Below are 22,064 nucleotides of genomic sequence, written 5' to 3'. Positions count from 1 at the left end.
CATTTCTCAGCCACTAAAATGTCTAATAAAACTACGTACAATGCAAAAAGACAAATGAACCAACCCCCAACACAGATTCATTTGTGAAATTCAAGGAGAAAATTGTCCTTATATTGACTGCATATAGCCAGAAACCTGCCCGCCTCTCTGTTTAACCACCAACGCCATGAAAATGCACATGGCAATGAAACTGCTTACGCCACCCTCTTACTTATCACGCCCCACCTCTCTATCCTTCTTCTTCTTCACATCCAATCCAAAGGGACCCAAACCCATATCAACTTCGGTTCAACTCTTCCACTGGAGACCAAAAGGCGTAGCCTTTAATGCAAGGATGCTGGTAAAAGCATGTGTCAAGGTGGAGCAACAGGAGAGTGTACCTGAAGTAGAAGGGACGAGCTGGGGAAAGGTCTCTGCTGTGCTGTTTGACATGGATGGTGTCTTATGCAACAGTGAAGAGCCTTCTAGAATGGCTGCTGTGGATGTCTTCGCTGAGATGGGAGTGGAAGTCACAGCAGAGGATTTTGTGCCATTCATGGGCACAGGTAAATGTTTCCTCTACTCCAAATCTCTATTTCGATTAAATACTCTACTGATTTCATTAGCTATTGAATTTGATGCAAGGTATTTTTTCTGCTCCAATTTGATTAATGTATCAGGTGAGGCAAACTTCTTAGGAGGTGTGGCTAATGTTAAGGGAGTTAAGGGATTCAACACTGAAGAAGCAAAAAAGAGGTTCTTTGAGATATATCTAGAAAAGGTGATTATTCTAAAATGTTATCCAAATTTGTTTGGCGGCATTCATTCAGCGTAACGCCTAATATCTTTTTCCTTCTCGCAGTATGCAAAACCAAATTCGGGAATTGGATTCCCAGGTGCCCTTGAACTTATTACTCAGGTAATATAAGTCATTGGTTCATAATTCACTTAATCAATGAGACTCGACAATGTTAATAATATAATGGGGCCGTAAACAGTGCAAAGAGAAAGGACTGAAAGTTGCTGTTGCATCTAGTGCTGATCGTATCAAAGTTGATGCAAACTTAGCTGCTGCCGGTTTGCCATTGTCGATGTAAGTTCATCTAATCATGGTTTAGGCTTCTCCAGTTTCAAACCAAATAAATTTTGATAGATTTAATTCCTCTCTAGAGTTAAATTTTTGTTTGGTATGAAGCGGAAACTTTTTGGGTTTTATTTCAGTTATGCATCACCATTATAAATTACAGGGAGAAGCTTCCTCTAAATATTTATTATATTTTGAAATATTATTTTAATGCTTTTGCATTAGATTCAGTGACATAAAATATTGTGACTTTTAATTATTGCAAAAATTTCCAAACCTCAAAGGATGGTGTAAGTTGGGCACACACATGCCTATGTCTATAATTTATAATGATTGTAGCTGTACATGCATTGGTTGAATGTTGGTAAGAGTTGGAATATAATCAAGTCAAAAAGACTTGCAAGTATTGGACTTGGTGATTTTCCATGGGTATGGTCTGCATCAGATTTGTTAAGACACGGCGGTTTAAAATTTTAGTTGACTCCAAATATTTGAGGCACGCCCATCTCTCTCAGCACACTATCACAGGAGTATATCAATTTACATTAATTTTTTAATGCCCTTTTATCAGGTTTGATGCTATTGTATCAGCAGATGCTTTTGAAAATTTGAAACCAGCTCCTGACATTTTCTTGGCTGCATCAAAGATCTTAAATGTGCCGACTAGTGAGGTATAGTATTTGTTTTATGCTGTTCTTATCTGTTATAGGTTGTTAGAACTTTTGACCAAAATAGTTAATTAATTGCAAACTATTAAAATTATGAAATCAGCTCATAAAGTTGAGGGGCCCGGAGGGCTAAAAGTTGCCAATTTGCTGTTGCTATAAGGGCTGCTCGCCCTTATATTGCTTGTCATTGTTATTGCTGCCATGGATTACGATTTTTTCCCTCTCAGAAAGATATATGAATTTATAGATAATTGCAGCAAAGTATATGATTCATCGACTTCTATTAGATACATTATTTTGTGAAGAGTGAAATGTGAAATAATTCGTGTCATTGTCATTGCTTTTTGAATGTAGTACAAAAATATCCAAAGAGAATTGTTAGCATTAGTGCCATGGACTTCTTCTTGATGTTGTTGGTGTATGGTCATTTTACTTTATTTTGCCTTTGGAAGAGCATCCCTATCAATTCGTGGTCATACAGCTAGTGAATTTTGTCAGCAGAATTTCAGCTTTCGTTCTTTTTTTTTTTTTTTAAATTTCACAGAATTTATCTACAGTCAGCCAACTTTTTCCCATGCTTGATTCTTTTCACATTAATTATAATATTTTGCAAATTTTTTCCAGTGTATTGTTATTGAAGATGCACTAGCTGGAGTACAAGCTGCAAAAGCTGCAGAGATGAGGTGAATATACTGAATTACTAATAACATCTTTCTTCAGTTTTATTAGGATATCGCTAGTGACTAATTCTTTTAAACTGAACATGTTTATAAAAATGGTTTAAAAGAATGTCTCAAGTCTCAGCTCAAGGATAGAATATTAGATTTATTAATTTTCCCTCGTGGTAGTCTGCTGCATTTTTCATGCATGTCATGCTTTTGATTTCAATTGAATGCTAACCTATAGAATTCTTCACTTCTTCAGATGCATAGCTGTGAAAACTACATTGTCAGAAGAGACTCTAAGGAATGCTGCTCCATCCCTTATCAGGGATGATATTGGAAATGTTTCACTTGAGGATATTCTCAGTGGTGGATCTAATGGCTATAGTATGTAGTTCTGAAGTTGTCTCCTTGTACCATCAATAATGTGGAATAATGGAGTAATTTTTTTTTGTCAAATTTTAAGAATTCCAAAACATTTTTTGTAATGGATTTCCTCTGTATTGAAAACTTTTTCTCATCAAAACTAAGGCGATCCCTTGTACACCATCGATGAAGTTTATATTTTAGACTTTCTTAAGATGGCAAACAAGCTTACATCTTCATTGTGCTCCAAGCAGTTTTTGCCTTGGTTAGTAGTTAAGACTGTTTGTGTTCTAGGACATCTCTGATAAAGATACACTGTTGCAGATGAGATGATGCAGAGGCCTCAGGTTCTGCATAGTTCTGAACAAACTTTGGCCTCAATGCTCGAAGAAAAAAAAGATAATGGATCACTTCTTAACAACCCCAATGACAAAGTTTTTTCAGCTGGGGGGTAAGATAGGTTCCTTTTCTTAATAATTTTAATTGGCCCACAATTACTAATGAACATTTTGGAATCCAAAAATCTACAATTTATTCTAGAGTTTCTCTCTGTTATTGAGATGCTGCAGAAATGAGATAAAACTCGAGAAAAGATTGAAATATTTAGACAAGCTTCTGCTCCTTCCCACTTTTTTACCATATTTTGGGTTCTGTCAACCACAATCGATGAATCTTACAATAGTTTGAGAACTTATAATAAATGGATTAAGTAAAATCCTTTATATGTCTTATTGAAACTCTCAGATTTGGTTTTTCTCAGGACACGATAAATCTGGTACAGTACTGACCTTCTCCAAAATGATGAAAAGTGTTTCCTTATTATGCTAGCATACTATTGTCTAGCGACTATTTTCTTTGCCTCAAGAAGTATAGAAAACTGAATCTAATTTATGTAAAATAGACAATCTTGAGTGTTTTATTTTGACAAATAAAAGATAAAACCATGGTATAACTACTTCAGTTTCCAGAAATAATTTTTGGACAGGTTGCAGGCTTCTCGACGCAATATATTGAGGTATGGGAGTTTGGGGGTTGCCCTTTCTTGTCTGTATTTCACCATCACAAACTGGAAGGTAATTTTCTTAATAGGAAAGTGTAGTGGGTGCTTGCATATCAGTTGGATTAATATTTTTGCCATTATTTTCTCTCTCTGTCCAAAGATAATAGTCCAGGTTGACTTTTGCACAAAGACTAAGAAAAATCTTTTGAATGGAGTATATTTTGTTAATTTACTAGTTTTACCCTTTAGTCAAAAGGTGGCATAGAAATCAATATGAGTTATATGGAGGGTATTGTTGACAAAAAAAATTTCCGTTTGTTTTCCTTTTTGTTAGAGAGAACAAAATGTATAGTTAATTTGAGACATACCAATTTGGTAACATGGACTATTTTCTTGGGGCAGGAGTATGAAATTACTATCTCGTCTATTATTTCACATCTCCTTGTACGCGTATGTTTGTGTATTTATAGGCTATGCAATATGCTTCCCCTCAAGCTATATGGAATATGCTGTTTGGAGTTACTAGGCCAGATTTTGCGCAGAATGGGGGTATGGATATATGTCAGGCAACACATGTTGTCTGGCCATTCGCTTTTGTATTTTGCAGTTTGATTTTCTTAATATGTGCAATTCAAATTTTTTGAATTGCCCTTTTTAAGTCTATGGCCAATTAGATTCTATTTAATGAGTCGTGAATTTGTGATTATTAACGAACTCACTGGCATTTATTGTTCATAGGTAAGTCGCAGTACTCAAGAGTCGAACAGTTTGTAAAATATATATCTGATCTGGAAACCAGGTAACCAAGAATTTGTCCTTCTGACCACTGTTTATACATTTATAATCTTATTCATTTCGACTGTATTGCATTTATTAAGTGTTTTTCATGGTACTTTATTTTTTATCTGTTCTGGGTTTATCATCTTTTGTTGTCTCAGCGGAACTGCTCGCATTGTGCCAGAATTTCCAACTAAACTCGATTGGTTGAATACTGCTCCACTTCAATTTCACAGGGCAAGTTTTACTCAACGCAAAGTTCTGTTATGAAATCATAAGTAATCATTAAAATATGTTACTTATTGTCTATTTTCAGCCTTGTTAGTTGTGTCTTCAGCTTAAGTTTGGAAAAAACAGTCAATTTTTTTTTGAATTTCTTTAACTGCATTCTTCCACATTAATATGAGCCATCACAGCCTTACTGGACTCAAAAGTCCCTCCTTCGGTCGTACACATATAAAAGAAAAGGATGATACTGAAAAATTTCTGAAAAAAGTAATAATTAGAATAAACTGTTATAAGCCTCCAAGCTACAGAATATCAGTCTTACATCACCATAAAGTAGCTATTCTCAAGGCTTGGAAGTCTTCTCTTGCAATCTTCTGATGGCTTTGAATATCATGGCTTTAGATTGTTGTTGTGATAACTCGTATTACTCAAATTATACTTGGGAGTTTGGAATTTGTTCTTTTGCATATCTTTCTGATCCTAAAGTAATAGAAATTTCTTATGTGGTTTCAGAAAGTTTTCCTCATTGATGAAGTTTCTATATACCAGACTATGCTTTTAGTTTTGAACCATTTAAATTTCTTTATGCAGGAACTGAGAGGCAAAGTGGTTGTTCTGGACTTTTGGACCTACTGTTGCATAAACTGTATGCATGTGTTGCCAGATCTAGAATATCTGGAGAAAAAGTACAAAGATGCACCAGTAAACCCCTCTTCTTCCTTTTCGACTATCACAGTTCTGTTGGTCATTTCTTCCAGTCTTGGAAATCAGAAAACTCTCCTAAGTAAACTTAAAAATGATAATCTTCAGCGAGTTAAAACTTGAAAATGCTAAAAAGCCCTTAACTCACCAACTTCCAATAGTTTATAATATAGTTAGGTACTTGACCAAGAATCTCTTGTACTACTTTATGCATGCATTTTATTCAATCATTTCAACCTTCTGCTCTGGAGAGGTATTTGATGGAGAAGTTAATCTCCTGTCTAGTTATTTCATTCCATTAGTTTCTGTGTTCTTAACAAGAGTGACAGTGACTATGTTTCTATATCTGGTTGCCACAATATAATAAAGGCCAGCTAAATACATTGAATAGTTGTATTATGACATGTATACCATTCTAGAAATTAAAACCATATATGTTCCAATAACAGCTGTGACACTTAAAAGCATGAGCATAGTACCCTTTAAATAATTAATACAAAAAAGGACCGCAATTAGTGTTCAAGTTTCATGCTGATGCTTTGCCTACTCTTTCTTGTTTTTGGTATTTATTTTGACTGAGTACTGTGCATTGTGATTCCAAATGATTTTTTTTCCCTTTTATGTGGTAATATTATCACAGTTCACAGTGGTGGGGGTACATTCAGCAAAGTTTGACAATGAGAAAGATTTAGAAGCAATCCGAAATGCAGTTTTGCGCTATAACATCTCTCATCCAGTAAGTAAAATTTTTAAAAATACAAGCGTAATCTTGATCTATCATAGCATATATGGGTGTTATAAAAATAGATTTTTTAGATACTCAATGTGCATGGTTGAGGAAAAAGGAAAAAGGCTCAATCTTTTACTCAGTCAACATATAGAACCAGAGTTGAAGTGATATATATATATATTGGAAACTATCACTGGTGCATTTGAGTTTTCATGGTAATATAAGCTTAAATAAAACAATCAGCAGCTATAGACTTCTGTTGCTGTATTGATGTATCTATCTGCTTGCTGAATTTGAATTAGCTTGCTGAATTTCTGTACTCTGTCAAGCATACAAGTCTTGCTGTAAGGTTAGTGAGCCAAACAAGAATAGCCTGAAGTTATACTAATTGCAGCTTGTGTTAGGAACTGTATGCTATAATTGTAAATAATGTGTGAACTGTGAATAAGTTTTGTATTCGGGTTGATCCATGTAATCTATTACTGGAGCCCATTTAACATAAAAAGTTTTTATATGGAGAATATTGAAGTCAATCATGAATAATCATACTTCAGATATCTTTTTCCCTCTCCCTCAGTTCTAACTCTCTCTGTTTCGCTCTCTTTCCTCCATTTTCTCTCTATTTCTGACCTAACAAACATTGCTGTTACTGATTGCAAGCAATTCTGCAAGTCCTAACAACTTGTATTAGTCTCGATAAATCAAAAGAAAAAAAATTATAAACAATAACCAAGATTAGGAAAAAAGTCCTATTCTGTCAGATATTTTATCCCTTGATTCAAAATCTTGAACTAGTATGCCAAGAGCAGCTAATCTCCATCTGTTTTGAGATTTTAAGATACTTCAGTCATGCTTAACATATGTTCAAAGTAAACCTTTTTGTGCTTCTCTGCTAGTTGTTATGCATTTTAAATTGCTTCTTCTATTAAATAATCAAATATTTTCAAACTGTTTATTCTTAATCCAGCCTCTTATCAGTGTAGGTTGTCAATGATGGAGATATGTATTTGTGGCGTGAGCTAGGTATTAATTCATGGCCAACATTTGCCATTGTTGGACCCAATGGTAAGGTTCTTGCACAAATATCAGGAGAAGGCCATAGAAAGGTACCCATGAGCAGCTCTATTTTGTTTTACAATTCATGTAATTCTTGGCTAAAGCGCAAGTATGGGCATATCTGTCTAGTAAATTTCATATATGCATGCACCCATATGGTTATAGTTTATCCATCTTCACAGGTGACAGACCTGCATATGGAAATTAAGTATTATAAATTTCAGCTTTTCTAAAATGATTTGTGCTCTACAGTTGAAGTGTTATCAAGTGATTTATGAAGACTGAAATCTTTTACATTCAAGTCTTGTCTCTACTGCTTGACAACATTGATTTTCAAGAGATTTTAATTGTTAGCCTACTGTTACAGATTACTGTTAAACTGATCAAAATAACATAAGACAATGTGGAGGAAATCAGTTGAAAGGTTCAATCTACAAGAGCTCAAACCGCAAAATCAACATAATTCAAATGAAATGTCATGCAATGACACAATTGGACAGAACTGTCAACACTGAAACTGAAGAAACTGGCAATAATCTATACCATATTGGCTTGTCTGGCCAATGTTTTTGAATTTGCAATTATGAATCTCTTGCCTTGAACGCAGCTTTTGAAGAAAACTAGAACTACCAGTAAATTAGTCGAATGAGATGACTTTTACAATTTATTGCTGCCACTATTTCAGTCTGCCTAGCATTTTTAGTGGATTGCATTTTAGAAAATCACTCAATTTGAGATTATCAATTAATATGTGAAGTATGTAACATAAAAAGGGAATGGTGCAATCTAATTCTTTCCTCTGCAAGTTTTTGTTTATCTTACTGGATGGTGATTTTATGATAAATAGCATACTTTAAGCTGATCCGTGTTTGTGTTATTTCTGCATATATTATACACTTATTGTATTGTAATTACTTATTATTACTTCGCCTTCTCATTTTAGGATCTCGATGATTTGGTGGAGGCAGCTCTTCTGTTTTATGGTGGGAAGAAGCTCCTAGATAGCATGTCAATTCCCCTGAGTTTGGAGAAAGATAACGATCCTCGTTTATTTACCTCTCCTTTGAAGTTTCCTGGAAAGCTGGCAATTGATGTGCTTAACAAGCGACTGTTCATTTCAGATAGTAACCATAACCGCATAGTACATCTCTTTCTCTCTCACACGCACGCATGCAAAAACACATGTACCAAAAAAAGCGAAGAAGAAAACATTTACTAGGTTGTATTTATGCACTAGCTGCTAGTAAAAAACGCATCTATTCATTGAACATAATTTGCAGCAAGAAATTCACAGAAAATAGTATTTTAAGTCTCCCAACTTCACAATTTATAAAGATCACAGGAATGTGGATCATCCTCAATGGGCATTTAACCATCTTGTTGCTTGTCAAGTTCAGGTGGTCACTGATGTAGATGGGAACTTTATTATCCAAGTTGGGAGCACTGGAGAGGAAGGTTTACATGATGGTCCCTTTGATGAAGCAACTTTTAATCGCCCTCAGGTGAGTATTAATTACTAATTAATTTCCCCTGAAATATGTCATATGCCAAGAATTTGTTTCCTACTTCTAATTTAAACCCCCTTAAATGAATTCTGAGGAGTGCCATATCTTGTTTCAAACTTCAAATTCACTTTCAATGCATTTTGGTATCATTGCGGTTACATGTTTGTCCAGGGCCTCGCTTATAATGCGAAGAAAAATCTCCTTTATGTTGCAGATACTGAAAACCATGCTTTGAGGTATGCTGAGACTTCAGAACCATCCTTTAAATGTTTTCCTTGTGTTTTTATTCCAAGATAGTTTCAGATGCTTTCATTTATCTCTTACATAATTTCAAATCCTCTGTTTATGGCCACGCATCATGTTTTATTACAATGTGAAACAAACATATGAAAGTTGTAAGTCAAGATTAATTCTGATGAAGGGGGAATTTATGCTGCAGAATGTCTGACACTCCAAATATTCATCTGAATGTTCTGGATATCTCATTTGATAGAAATATATAGGTTCATTTGATAATAAAACAGTGGTGTGGATGTTCATTTCTCGATAATTTATCAGTATATACCTCCTGTATGCATTAGGATCAGTTTAAGTAGTGCAGCCAATGCGTCCTTATCAAAATTAGTTTCCATGAGAAGCTGTTCGATAAAATAATAACTACATAGTAACAATAAATAATTACAAATTAATGGAAGATGTATGCCAGTTGGTGCATCTTGAACTATGAAGCATGTTTATGGATGATAATTGACAATTCTTTTCGCAAAGCCACTTGTTTCTAAATTGGATGGAAAATTTGAGATGCAGATGGTCCAAGAACAAAGAAGCAGAGCACAAAAGAGGAAACTGAAAACTATAGAATGAATAACTATGTGGTAGTCAAATGTAATTGCTCATATCATTTTTAACCATTCCTCAACACCAGAATTTTACACATAATTAAATTGATAGCCTCATCTTGTAGTCAATCAATTTATAGTAATTTGACTTTTTCCTGTTACAGAGAGATTGATTTTGTCAATGAAATGGTGCGCACTCTTGCTGGAAATGGAACCAAAGGTTCTGACTATGAAGGGGGACGAAAAGGAACCAACCAGGCAAGATATTTTATGCATGACATCGGGATGCACTTTAAAAATGCATCCTTAATTTTCTATGTGAAAATTCTGGGTCTTCTTTTGATATTCTTCATAAAATTGGGAAAACTGACATTGAAGTGAAAGTGATTCAGGATTCCCCAAAAATTTTTATCATCTTTGCAATGATTATATCTCATGTATTAACCTATTTAAATTCTAAGATCTACATCCTTTGTCCTTCAGGTTCTCAACTCTCCATGGGATGTCTGCTTCGAGCCAGTCAATGAAAAAGTTTATATTGCAATGGCTGGACAGCATCAGATATGGGAGCACAATACTCTGGATGGAGTTACGAGAGCTTTCAGTGGTGATGGTTATGAAAGAAACTTGAATGGATCAAGGTATGACACTAAACAGGTTTAACTTTACCTTTATTGTTTCTGTGCACTTTCATATTGCACTATCTTCTGTGTTATTTGAGCAGGTATCACCACAGTTTATTTCTTTTGCAATTTTGTTACTTCTGTAGTTCTGTTCTTAAAGGTTGTTAAGCAATCTATTAACTGGAGACATTTTTTCATATGACATTAATAAATTTTCTTGTTTCATTATTGAAATAGCTCCACAAGTACATCATTTGCACAACCTTCTGGAATTTCACCATCTCCTGGTAACATTTTGAATTTTTTGACAGACTTTTGTTAATGACATTTATAAACCATTATTTAAATTTTCCACTATTATAATGAAAGTTTTACTTTAATGCCTATTCATAGATTTGAAGGAGCTATATGTTGTTGATAGTGAAAGTAGCTCCATTAGAGCACTTGATCTCAAAACAGGAGGATCAAGACTACTAGCTGGAGGTGATCCAATTTTCCCTGATAACTTGTTCAAGGTAATTCATTTGCATACTAATACTATTTCATCATGACTGATATTTAAAATTTCTAACAATTATACAACTAACATCGGAGATTCTCAAGTGTATTGCTTAGCAGAATCTAACCTTTTGCGCCAATAATTTTCAATTTAATATGGCAGTTTGGAGACCATGATGGAATAGGGTCTGAAGTACTTCTTCAACACCCACTGGGTGTATTATGTGCAAAAGATGGTCAAATATATATAGCTGATAGCTATAATCACAAGGTAATATTGAAGATACGAGATTTTTTATCTTCTATAACAAGATGCATGCATTAAATATTTTTCAGTTTTTTGGTGGCACCCCTACTACTAAATATTTTGGTCTTGAATACTGGCATACCATAAGCAGCTCCATGTCTATTGTAATGCTGATGGTTCATGGCATGCTATTGATTCTTTCTGCCTTCATATCCAGATTGAATTATATCATTCAATGCAACAAGTGCATAGATACTCTATGGTCCAAGAAATTTCCTTTTGGTGCAAATTTAATATTCTGTATGTCTATTGATATGATTTTGTTTTCAAATAAAGACTTGAGCATTATTGGTTGCCTGAATTTGTCCTTTCAATTTTCAGATCAAGAAGCTAGATCCAGCTACTAAAAGAGTTACTACGATAGCAGGAACTGGAAGAGCTGGTTTCAAGGATGGAAAACCACTGGCTGCTCAGGTTAGGAAATGTCTCATAAAATGCTATGCTCTTTGGATAGTAATAATACTGAAATTATGGCTTATATCCTTTTCTAGCAAGCTGAAAGGCAGTGAAAGGGTATTGAGCTACGAATGCTTATACACAGCAACTATAGGGCTTATGCCCCTTTGTATTGTCACATGAGCCAGTTATCTACCCTTAAAAGCATTAAACCATTCCTCAGCATAAAAAGAATTTTCCTACTTTTAGAAAGACAAACAGACCCAAATTATCCAACAAAATTTGCGATTTACTTCAATGGTGATATATTTGATGTTAGCATGTGATATGCTTGTTTGTTCTATGCAACACATAGCATTGTTATAGTGCATGTAGTTAAGTTTGCGAAATATTAGACTGTTGTGGTACACTGAAGGACAACGTTTGGAATTGAAATACTTGAACCAGAAAAAAGTGTAAAGTAAAAGTACTTGAAATGAATGACATGGTTTTAAAACACTAACACCAAAAGAACCACATATATTTCCAGATGCTTCTGCTTCTCTCAGACTTGAATTTTAAATGAAAATATTTGACAAGTCATTCCAGTGTTCATTACTGCTTTCACCCAGTTGTCTAAAATATCAAATCTAATGCTCTTTTATGTTTTGCAGCTTTCAGAGCCATCTGGAATCATTGAGGCTGAGAATGGTGATTCTCTTTCCTATCATATGCAAGAAATGATATAAATTTGAAATGTCCAGAAAGTCCCAAAGGTTATTAATTGACAGAGTGTAGCTATCTTACCTTCTTAATCAAGTAGGTCCATTTGAATTGTTGTCGTCAAATACAGGACTTGCTTTTTGATGTGGGTTATGCTTATAATAAATTTAATCAACATCTGCTATCTCCCGATGCATCACTAGACTAAATTTGATGATATTACATAATGCTTTTTCATGAACTTGGATCCAAGTTCTGTTCTTTAGCTTTTGCTTCTACAAATAATAAGCATACGTTGAAAGCTTTTCTTGGTTAATTGCAGGAAGACTCATCATAGCTGATACAAACAACAGTGTTATCAGGTATATAGACTTCAACAAAGAAGAAGCTGAACTTCTTACTTTAGAACTGAAAGGAGTTCAGCCTCCTGCACCAAAATCCAGATCCTTGAAACGTCTCAGGAGACGATCATCAGCTGACACACGGACAATTAAAATTGATGGTGGTTCATCTAGGGAGGGAGACCTTTGTCTCAAAATATCATTACCTGAAGAGTACCATTTCTCAAAGGTATCGCAGGGTCCAATCTTTTGTATGCTTAATCCATTCTCCTAATGTCACATAATTAGTAATCTGATCCTTTTTCATTTACTAATCATTTCATATTAATTATTTTCTCCCTGGTGATTTGAAAGCAGGAGGCACGCAGTAAATTTATAGTCGAGACTGAGCCTGAAAATGCTGTATTAGTTGATCCCTCAGATGGATATCTTAGTCCAGAAGGAACTGCAGTCCTTCATTTTAGGAGATCCTCTTCCTCAGCTTCAACAGGGAGAATAAATTGCAAGGTAAGTGTTAGAACTTGCTGTATTTAGGGTAGTTTTATTTAGCTATTTTTTATCATGTGTAGCTAACGAGGTGGAATCAGTTCCTTTATTAGAGGGTGTAGTGGGTAGTTTATAAATCTTTAGCTATGTATCCAGTTGTTTAAAAGGCTGTGCATTAATGAAAGATGTAAGTAAATTTTAAAACAAAGCTTTGAGTTCCTAAACTCAAAGATCATAAATTTCTCTCAAACAAACTCCAAGAAATCGTAGGGTTCTCTCTTAATGGACTACCTTATACATTCTGAATGAACTGTCCTCTCATCTGGTCAACATTTTATAACTTGTAATATATTCATTATTTAACCAGGGTTTTTTTTTTTTCACATTCTGTATTGACTAATGAAATATTTTTAACTGTCAGTTTTGGATTTAATCGATACTTGTATATTAAATGCATCTCTTAAATATATATCATCCTTTTGTCAACAATGATAAAATTGTCTTGCCAAAAAACATCTTCTTAGTTCACTCTCGATTAATTTTAATTATCAATTTTAGATTGAAAAACAAACATTAATATTTACCATAGAGAAACCTTTGAACAGTTGATGATGAGAGAAGTCCATAGCGAACAATTTTGAATTATTAAGAGGTAAACAATCGATTTGCTTGCTCTTTGCAGGTCTATTACTGTAAAGAAGATGAAGTCTGTTTATATGAATCGCTTCTGTTTGAAGTGCCTTTCCAACCAGAAGTTCCAGATGCTACCCCATCGAAAATCACACTTGCTTATGCTGTGAAGCCCAAAGCTTCAGCAAGTAGCTTGCAGCTACCAGTTAGCCGCTGACAGGAATATGCCACATTAATACGTTGTAAGATTCTCTACTTTTTTACTCTCTATGCCATGAAAATATAAGCTCAATTGGACGGAGCGGATAGTTGCAGCAACATCATCCAAAGAGAATATGCACTGCACACTGTATATTAGGTACTCTATTGCATAGATAAATTACATTTAAAGCAAGCATATGGCTTAGTTGGAGAATCCTATGATAATTTTAAGTTGCTTACATATTTACAATCAGAATTATCTCAACTTCTGACCTCCAGCATTAGATAATTTTTGTCTTCATATACATCTATCATCAATGTATTTAATTCAAGGAGACAGGTAACAGTCAACTGCTATATTACTTTGTTTCATAAAACACTGCAAATCTTACATCAAGCAGATAAATAACGTGTGAAGAAAATATTAAAATTATTTATTCATAGTCTCTCCAGGCATTGACATATTTTAAGAATCTGCATTTGCTTGACTGAAACAAGAAAATTAACGTATTGATTTAGGGAGACAAAGAAAAGGTCAAAATTGAAAATTCTAGTTTTGTGCAGCTTTAATTCTGTGGATCAAATCCAAGAATTGCAGTATTTTAAGGCACGCTTTTAACCATTTTCCTTCTCAATTTAGTTGTTAAATTTGTCTCTGAACTTATATTTTTTTCCCCGACACCTCCCAAGGAAAATCCCAAATTGGATCCTAAATTGACGGGTTAGTATTAACTTATCGATGCAGTTGAATTCAACGAACCTAAAGGCGCAAGGGTCATATATTCCGCGGAACGGCGTTCTTGAGGCTTAGCCTCTGAGCATAGATAAAGATTGTATTTTAGGGCTTATTTGGTGATTTTGGCTTGATGATATTAGAGTTATCTTTAATTTGAAATAAATAATTCATATAGTCGACTCCAAGTATAATCATGAGATTGCAATTAGTTTAATATGTGAAATTAGTATTGTTGGTTAGTGTTAGGGCACTTTCAATAGGTGCTGTGCTGGGCTGGCATTTAGTTAAGCAATATAATAGTAGCATTAACAATTAAATTAATTATTATGATAATATAATAATAATAATGTTTGAGATAAGCAAAGGGATTGATTGCATATCAAGGCACGCCACTCGTGTGCTGAATCGGCCTAATGATGCTGGATGGCGGTGCTCTCAATTATTTCACAAAAAAAAAAAAATTAGAAGAAGCAAGCCAAGGGGACAGATTTAGCCCCCTACATACCTAGCAATCTAATTTTTTATTATCAAGTGACTTTAGCCTCTTTCAAGCTTTTAGACCCATTATTATACAACAATTTCACAGCGTAAATTGCGTTTGGTTCCACCAAATCTCATCTTTTTATCTTTACAAAAATAATTATTGATGTAGGACTATACTGTTCCTATCCATTCCATTACGGTTGTCCATCACAAAAATAATTATTAATGTAGCAAAAAATGACAAATATTCAGGAATATGGATGTTTTTTCTAAACTCGAGTTTCACTCGTTTACTAATTTATAATTTGTCCTTAGTAAATAATTGTCCCTTCAAAAGCTTGAGCTTGACTCGTTCATTAAATAAATTCAATAAATAGATTTGAACTTATCCTTGAAAAACGTCTACAAGCGGCTTGACTTATTTATAAACCTGCAATTCATCAAATGAAGCCAGAGGTTTCAAGCCCCACGTTGAATCAAATCTATGATATTATCCTCTTAGCTTGCAAATTCAACTCTCACAATTGAATTCAAACAATGTTATAGTTAATAGGTTTTGATAGAGTCAACAACCTCCTTCGCCCGTGACAAATGAAACAAAACTTATTAATAAAAATTAAATTAAAATAGCAATGAAACAAGAAAATTATTAATTTTAATAAATTACAAATGTATATTATTTAATCGAAAAAACCCATGATAGGGAGCAAAGCCATTAGAAGTTGCTTGTCTTAAATATAAAATCACAGGAGGATTTCATAAAATCTTTTGTAGACAGCTGTTAAGGTTTCAATTAAATATCATTTTCAGTTCTTAGAGACCACCAAATGCTCCCATTGGAAGTAGTTAAGAGAAAGGATAAGTAGGAATCTTTAGTCACACAAAGTCCAATATTATTGGGTTTCATTCACTTATATTAGCTCAATAATTGAGTTTTTATCTTTTATTGTAATAACTTTGAAAAAGGACATTCATTTAGTATGTAGGAACAAAATAACCATAAACTACCACATTTAGGTAGTTGCTAACTATATAAGAGATTCATGAATATATGTCCGGTAACAGTTTTTTAAGTAACTTTTAACTTTCTGATCGATCGAAGTGCTAAACACTATTTTTTTATAATATTCGGTAACATAGCATTTGAACTATAATGTTTTATGGAAAAACTATTAAAACAGTTAACAGCTATTAAAACAGCTAATAACTATCAAAATAGTCAATTTTATTGAACAAAACTCTAGAGTTGGTGATATTTTCGATGGTGATATTTTCGATGTACACCACAAATAATATGAATTCAAATATCAAATATTGCCAAGAAATCATTTCATAAAATAATATGAATTCAAATATCAAATATTGCCAAGAAATCATTTCATAAGTAACTATTTACAGACAGTCAATATAAAAGAATAATAGAAAGATGTACATTATTGTTTGATTTACATGAAACAACTTAAAATGCACTCATTAGAACATAATTTTGCAATATATATATATATATATATATATATATATAGAGAGAGAGAGAGAGAGAGAGAGTCAAAGGTAAATTCCAGTCTTGGATGGGAAAACTTAAAAAAATATGAAAACCAACAAAGAAGCACACAGTCAAATAAATGTCTTTTAGTATAACTGACACAAATCCTAAGATTATTGAGTTTTATTTTAGTTGACAAGATAACTTAAGAGTTTGGTGAGAGACCATTACCTTGGTCTAAGGGAAATACACAGGATCCAATACTTATTGCATAAAATTTGATATTTATGACATTGAAGCTTGTCTCACTCAAGGAGGCAAACTTTCTGGTATGTCAATTGCTAATGGGGCTCAATCTGATTCTCTTCAGATTTCTTTGTTTTTTATAATAAATTTCACATTACCATTATAATACCTTCCTTTGTGATTTATTGGGTATGGGATGGATTCTAGCCTTACGATTTGTGTAAACAAGGAAATTGGGGAAGGGACTTTCAACCTTTGAGATTCTCCGACTCCATTATAATACCTTCCTTCTTTAAATGTAATTTTAGCTATTGGAAACAAACTAATTAAGCATAGTTTGGTCTAATGTTGTAATGAAATTAAGAGCAAATGAAGTTAAATTATAAGCAACGTGGATCAAACGTGGCCATGCTATAAGGTCTCAAATAAAAGGCCAAGAAGCTAATGAAAGGCCATGAAAACAGCAAATGCCTTCTCTTTTTTTTTTTTTTTTTTTCTTCTCTCTTTTTCTCTGTGTGCATCACCCACTAATCATTGCTGAGAATAAAAACAAATTCCTTTAGCCCCACATTGGAAAACCCAACAAGTGGAAGCCAAACACTTCCCTTTGTTATCCAATCTCACATTTCCACATCATCCTCCAATTTAACAATTATTAAAAAATAATAATATGATAACCACAGCAAGGCCATGTACATAGTATATCATACCGTATACCGGCCTTGCAAGAAAAGATAAGGAGACATACGCTTTTATAAATAAATAAATAAATACTCCTTTATAACAAAGTTTATATTCCATCCTAAAAGAAATTTTCTAATGGAGTAGGTCTTTTTTTTTTTTTTTTTTTAAAGAAGAAAAACTAAACAAAATTTTAAGGTGCCAGACAACATATTCCACTTATCTTGGATCTCAGATTAGAAATTTTAAGGTTTCAATGTAGATTTATTTGAATTTACTCTGTCCAACATCAATAGCTAATTTTTGAGATATGATTCTCTTAAAATCATAATAATTATTATCGATTCTCTCAGTTGTAACCCGACATAGGTGTGGACACTACAAAGCTTGACCCCAATATGAGGTTTTTATGAACTCAAACTCTCCAACCTTAACTTTCCTTTGTATAGTTTTAAATTTACTGTTTAGTATCTTTTACCTAATTCTCTTATTTTAATCCAAACTTATTATCTATCTTAATATAGAATATTTATCTTATAAACATATTGCAACATTCAAACCCTAACATTTACTCTTATATTGTATTGCATTTTAATTCTTCTATTTATTTATTTTTTTTTAAATGGAGCAGAAAATTTGACTTTCTTCGACTGAACACATGCAAAATGAGCCTTATGTTGGATTCAATGAACCAAAACTGAAAAGGTTTCACCTGCCAAAGATTGACGTACAAAGTAAAAAAACATTAAAAGTACCAAAGACTTACTACTTTGTTGAATTATTTAGATTGCACTAAAACAAGGTTTATCCATTTGGTTGACCTAATTAGTTGTAGTTTTATTTTTTATTTTTTTATTTTTTCTTCTTCTTCTTTATCTTTGTAAGCAAGTTAAGGTGATTGACACAGCACGCCATGTGGAAGTTTTGTCTTTATAGATTATGTATATATATAAGAATAATTAAAATTTAGGTGGTTTAATATGATGTTTAGATGGCTTCTAATGTTGGTTGCTTGGAGATTCAAAATCCATATCCCTTCTTTCATTTCTTTTATCACTCTAAATCTGTTTTATTTCCCTTAAGGTTGAAAATATTTGAGAAGTTATTATATATAAAAAATTACAATTTATTTTAATTGGCTAATTAATTATCCCTTATGATTCCACTTTTGTGTATGATAATTAATTAAGAAGCATCTAATTAATAATTAAGTGTTCCATTTGAAAAACCATGCTTGAGACAAGCATAATTGCCTATGTGTCCACTAAAACAGCAGCCACTATGTCCTAATGGCCTCATGCATGATGAAATCACTATGTAGTTCAGTTCAAGTGTAGGTTTCATTATCTAAATAAAACTTGATTAATTAATTTAAACATTTTTCAAGCCTTCTAGACTCCACCTAAAATTTACTTCAACTAATTTTCTCTTTTCAATGCCATTCGACTCTTAGTAAAGCCAATGTTTTTTTTTATTATTATTTACATTCTAAATTTATTTAAAATAATTAATTAACTATTTTAAATAAAATTTTTATATAATTGACTAACTGTTAATACAATACACAAAGCAAATAAAATTCATTATTACTAAATAAAATGTACCATATCAATAATAATATTATTAATAATAGAACATTGTTTCAAAAAAAAATATATAGAATATTAGAATATATTAATAGAGAACCTGAAAGCACGAAGACTAGTACTATTCAATAAATGTGATTAAGGAAACGCCGCGTGGTTTCCCGTGTACTGCTTTTAAAGTCTGCCCCCACTCCCTCTTTTTCCTCTCATTTCTCCCACGCTTCTTCTTCTCTCTCTCTCTCTTCCTCTTCCTCTATAAAAACCTTCCACCACCACGCGGCCGCCATCGACGCTGCGCCACCACTGATTAGTTGTTTTCAATTTTCCATAACTTCCATAGCCACCGCTTTAATCTCATTTCCTTCCAAGGTAAATTGCTCTGAGTTTCATTAATAACAAATTATTGATTCTTAATTAGTAGAGTTAAATTAATTAAGAAGATTCAGGAATTTTGAGTTTGTATAGCTTTATTCTCTTCTGCTACGTATCAATTTATTCTTACTGTTTCAGGGGCAAAAAAAAAAAAAAAAGAAAAAACAACGAGCAGAGAGTATATTCAAGAGAATTATATTATGGCATCCTTGATCTCAAGCCTCGAATCAAATTCAGACACGTCGCAAGAATTCAAGCAAAGGAAGAAGCGAAGAAAACTCACTCACGAAACGCAGAATCAAAGCCAAAACGGGGAGACGAACAATCGAAACATCAGCAAAACTAGGTGGAAAACTCAAGCAGAACAGCAGATCTATTCCTCCAAGCTTCTAGAAGCTCTTCGGCGATCTCGACGGACCTCCTCAATTTCTTCCAGAGGCAGAGAAATTCGCGAAACTGCTGATAAAGTCCTTGCGGGGGCTGCAAAAGGCAAGACGCGGTGGAGTCGTGCGATTCTGGCGGGAAGGCTTAGGTTGAGGAAAGTTAAAAAGGTTAGGAAAGTGAAGGTAACAGGAGAGAGACGGTTGAGGAAGAAGGAGGTTGCTAGAGAGAACAAGAGATTACCTATTTTGGAGGATAGACTGCGAGTTTTGAGCCGTCTGGTTCCCGGTTGTCGAAAGACATCGTTTACCAGTCTTTTAGAGGAAGCTACTGATTACATCGCGGCTTTGGAGATGCAGGTCAAAGCTATGACAACTCTCACAGAGATTCTCGCCGCCGGCGGTGACGCGCAGGTTAACTCCGCAAGCTGAGTGAATAGCCCAATCACAACTTGTTAGTTATGCCAGGTGTTATTAAAATTTTTTATTTTGTTTCTTGTATTTTTCTCTCTTTTATAATTTTTTTCTTCATTATTAATTCATGTACTTTATTATATACGTAACTCGCATCTTTGGAGCATTCGGACCTCAACTTTTTTTTCTCCCCTTTTTACCGGTTTTTATTACCAACAATTTGCATTTTAAGCAACGATACAAACTAATTTTAAATTGTGATAAATTTGTTTATATTTATAAATAAAAATAAAACACTACAAAATAAGAAGCTTGAAGTTTTGTGGAAAAATATTTATGAATTTTCTATATATTATCAAGATTTCAAGTTTTGTTCGCTTAGTTTTAAATCTTTCATAACTATAATTTGCAACGCCATTTAATATGTTTTTCAACAACTCATTCGAAGTATATTCAAGCTCAATCTCAAATTTATTAATTTAAATCTTAAGGGCAATTGATCTATATCCAACAGCCAGCTTGTAATAAACCTTCTATGGTGTTATTAGATATTGAATAGTCTATATAAACAATAGTATTATTCAGAATTTAAACAAAGCAACCATATTATTTATATTAATAATATTGTTGATTACAAATGAATATTATATCAATAAATTAAAAATATATATATAAAATTGCTCGAAATGGTGAAAAATTAAAATTTTTTGAGAAGCAAGGATTATAAGTTGCAAGAAAGTTAAAATTGGATACAAGCTAATGAACTAAATAAAATATGCAAATAACATCAGAATTTAAATTTGATTTAATGAAAATTTGGATAAATTAACATTAATAGGCAATGATTTTTGGATATTTGTGAGATATGAATGAGGGTAGGGATGGAATGATAAATAACCCCACAAAACCCAGAAAGTTAGTGTATAGTCCAAAAATGGTCTAGTCTGTAGTGACCAACAAAGCCTCGTGTCATGTGCCTTAATGGCCCTACACTTTCAACCGCACCGACCTCTCTCTTCCTTAGCCCTCCTTCCTTCCTTGCCTTAGCCCACGCCCTCGAATGCCTTGCATGTGATTCTCAACTCTAAACTACAATCAAACAATTAAAATCCCTCACATGCTCTTTTGTGACTTTGCTTTATAATTAATAATGACAATTGAAAATATATTAATAATTTTTTAATTTTTTGACTCCTCCAATTTTAATTTGTGTCGGTGAGATTTAAATATTACTATTCATTTTTTAAAAAATTTCATCTCTTTTGATAAGAGTTTGTTCGGTAAAATTGACTGTATTGGTAGCTGTTAATTATTTTAATAGTATTTAGTTATTAGCTGTTTGACTAATTTTTTATAAACCGAAATTAACTTTCTACAAAATGCTATTTCAACCTTTAAAAATTAATTCAAATACTATGTTGCTGAACAATATAAAAAATAGAGTTCAAACTCAAATTGATTAAATATCATTTCATCTCACATGTATGGGGTTTTGTAAATAAAACTTTAACAAATAATATATATAGATTAAATTTACTTGATAATACAACCAAACCAAGCATGCCTTTTTAGGAATTGAAATTGCAATTGATGATGTTGTAAAAGGACCAAAACATTATGGTTCTAAACAAGCATTAGACCAAACCCCACAAAGGTGGGGAGAGTGGGTGGCTATTGAGGCATTTCATTTTCTCATTGAAGAGCTAACACGTGTGCTAGAATGAAAATCCAATTGTCAATTTATGAGTGGAGACATGTGGGATGCCAAATGGCATCACTATCAAAAGGGCATTTGGAGCCAAATTAGTGATGATGAATGTTGAATTTATGGACCACATGATTTGTTGTGTATTTTTCCTATGCTACTATTGTCTAACCATTCAAACTTTTTATTTGTGTGCTC

General features: G+C 33.2%; 2 protein-coding genes across 4 annotated transcripts; both read left to right on the top strand.

Annotated features, from left to right (window-relative positions):
• Positions 1–25: 25 nt before the first annotated feature.
• On the top strand, positions 26–14,036 carry LOC105647432 (haloacid dehalogenase-like hydrolase family protein). Of its 3 annotated transcripts, XM_012233515.4 has the most exons (28): positions 26–545; positions 660–760; positions 842–898; positions 978–1,072; positions 1,635–1,734; positions 2,356–2,414; positions 2,656–2,780; positions 3,084–3,210; positions 3,745–3,832; positions 4,230–4,308; positions 4,498–4,558; positions 4,698–4,773; positions 5,356–5,466; positions 6,107–6,202; positions 7,180–7,302; positions 8,196–8,393; positions 8,650–8,754; positions 8,929–8,993; positions 9,761–9,854; positions 10,080–10,237; positions 10,457–10,506; positions 10,613–10,734; positions 10,881–10,988; positions 11,346–11,438; positions 12,074–12,110; positions 12,445–12,692; positions 12,821–12,970; positions 13,632–14,036. In XM_012233515.4, the coding sequence occupies exons 1-28, from the start codon at positions 167–169 to the stop codon at positions 13,794–13,796; spliced, it is 3,270 nt and encodes a 1,089-aa protein (XP_012088905.1). In that variant the 5' UTR covers positions 26–166; the 3' UTR covers positions 13,797–14,036. The 3 variants fall into 3 exon arrangements, 2 of the variants coding, with proteins under 2 accessions (XP_012088905.1, XP_012088907.1); XR_016319768.1 differs by lacking the exons at positions 12,821–12,970; positions 13,632–14,036 and having other exon boundaries at positions 12,074–12,218; positions 12,445–12,582; XM_012233517.4 differs by lacking the exons at positions 12,821–12,970; positions 13,632–14,036 and having other exon boundaries at positions 12,074–12,175; positions 12,445–12,582.
• A 5,187-nt stretch (positions 14,037–19,223) lies between these two features.
• LOC105647433 (transcription factor bHLH149) lies at positions 19,224–20,339 on the top strand. The gene is made up of 2 exons (XM_089718480.1): positions 19,224–19,364; positions 19,506–20,339. The coding sequence occupies exon 2, from the start codon at positions 19,568–19,570 to the stop codon at positions 20,177–20,179; it is 612 nt and encodes a 203-aa protein (XP_089574606.1). The 5' UTR covers positions 19,224–19,364; positions 19,506–19,567; the 3' UTR covers positions 20,180–20,339.
• Positions 20,340–22,064: the final 1,725 nt, after the last annotated feature.

The sequence above is a fragment of the Jatropha curcas genome, chromosome 2 (assembly GCF_041381405.1).
Source record: "Jatropha curcas cultivar XTBG-Jc1 chromosome 2, XTBG_Jcur_1.0, whole genome shotgun sequence".
Classification (NCBI taxonomy): Eukaryota; Viridiplantae; Streptophyta; class Magnoliopsida; order Malpighiales; family Euphorbiaceae; genus Jatropha; species Jatropha curcas.
The sequence above is the reverse complement of the archived record's forward strand: the minus strand, read 5'-3'. Positions and strand labels throughout refer to the sequence as shown.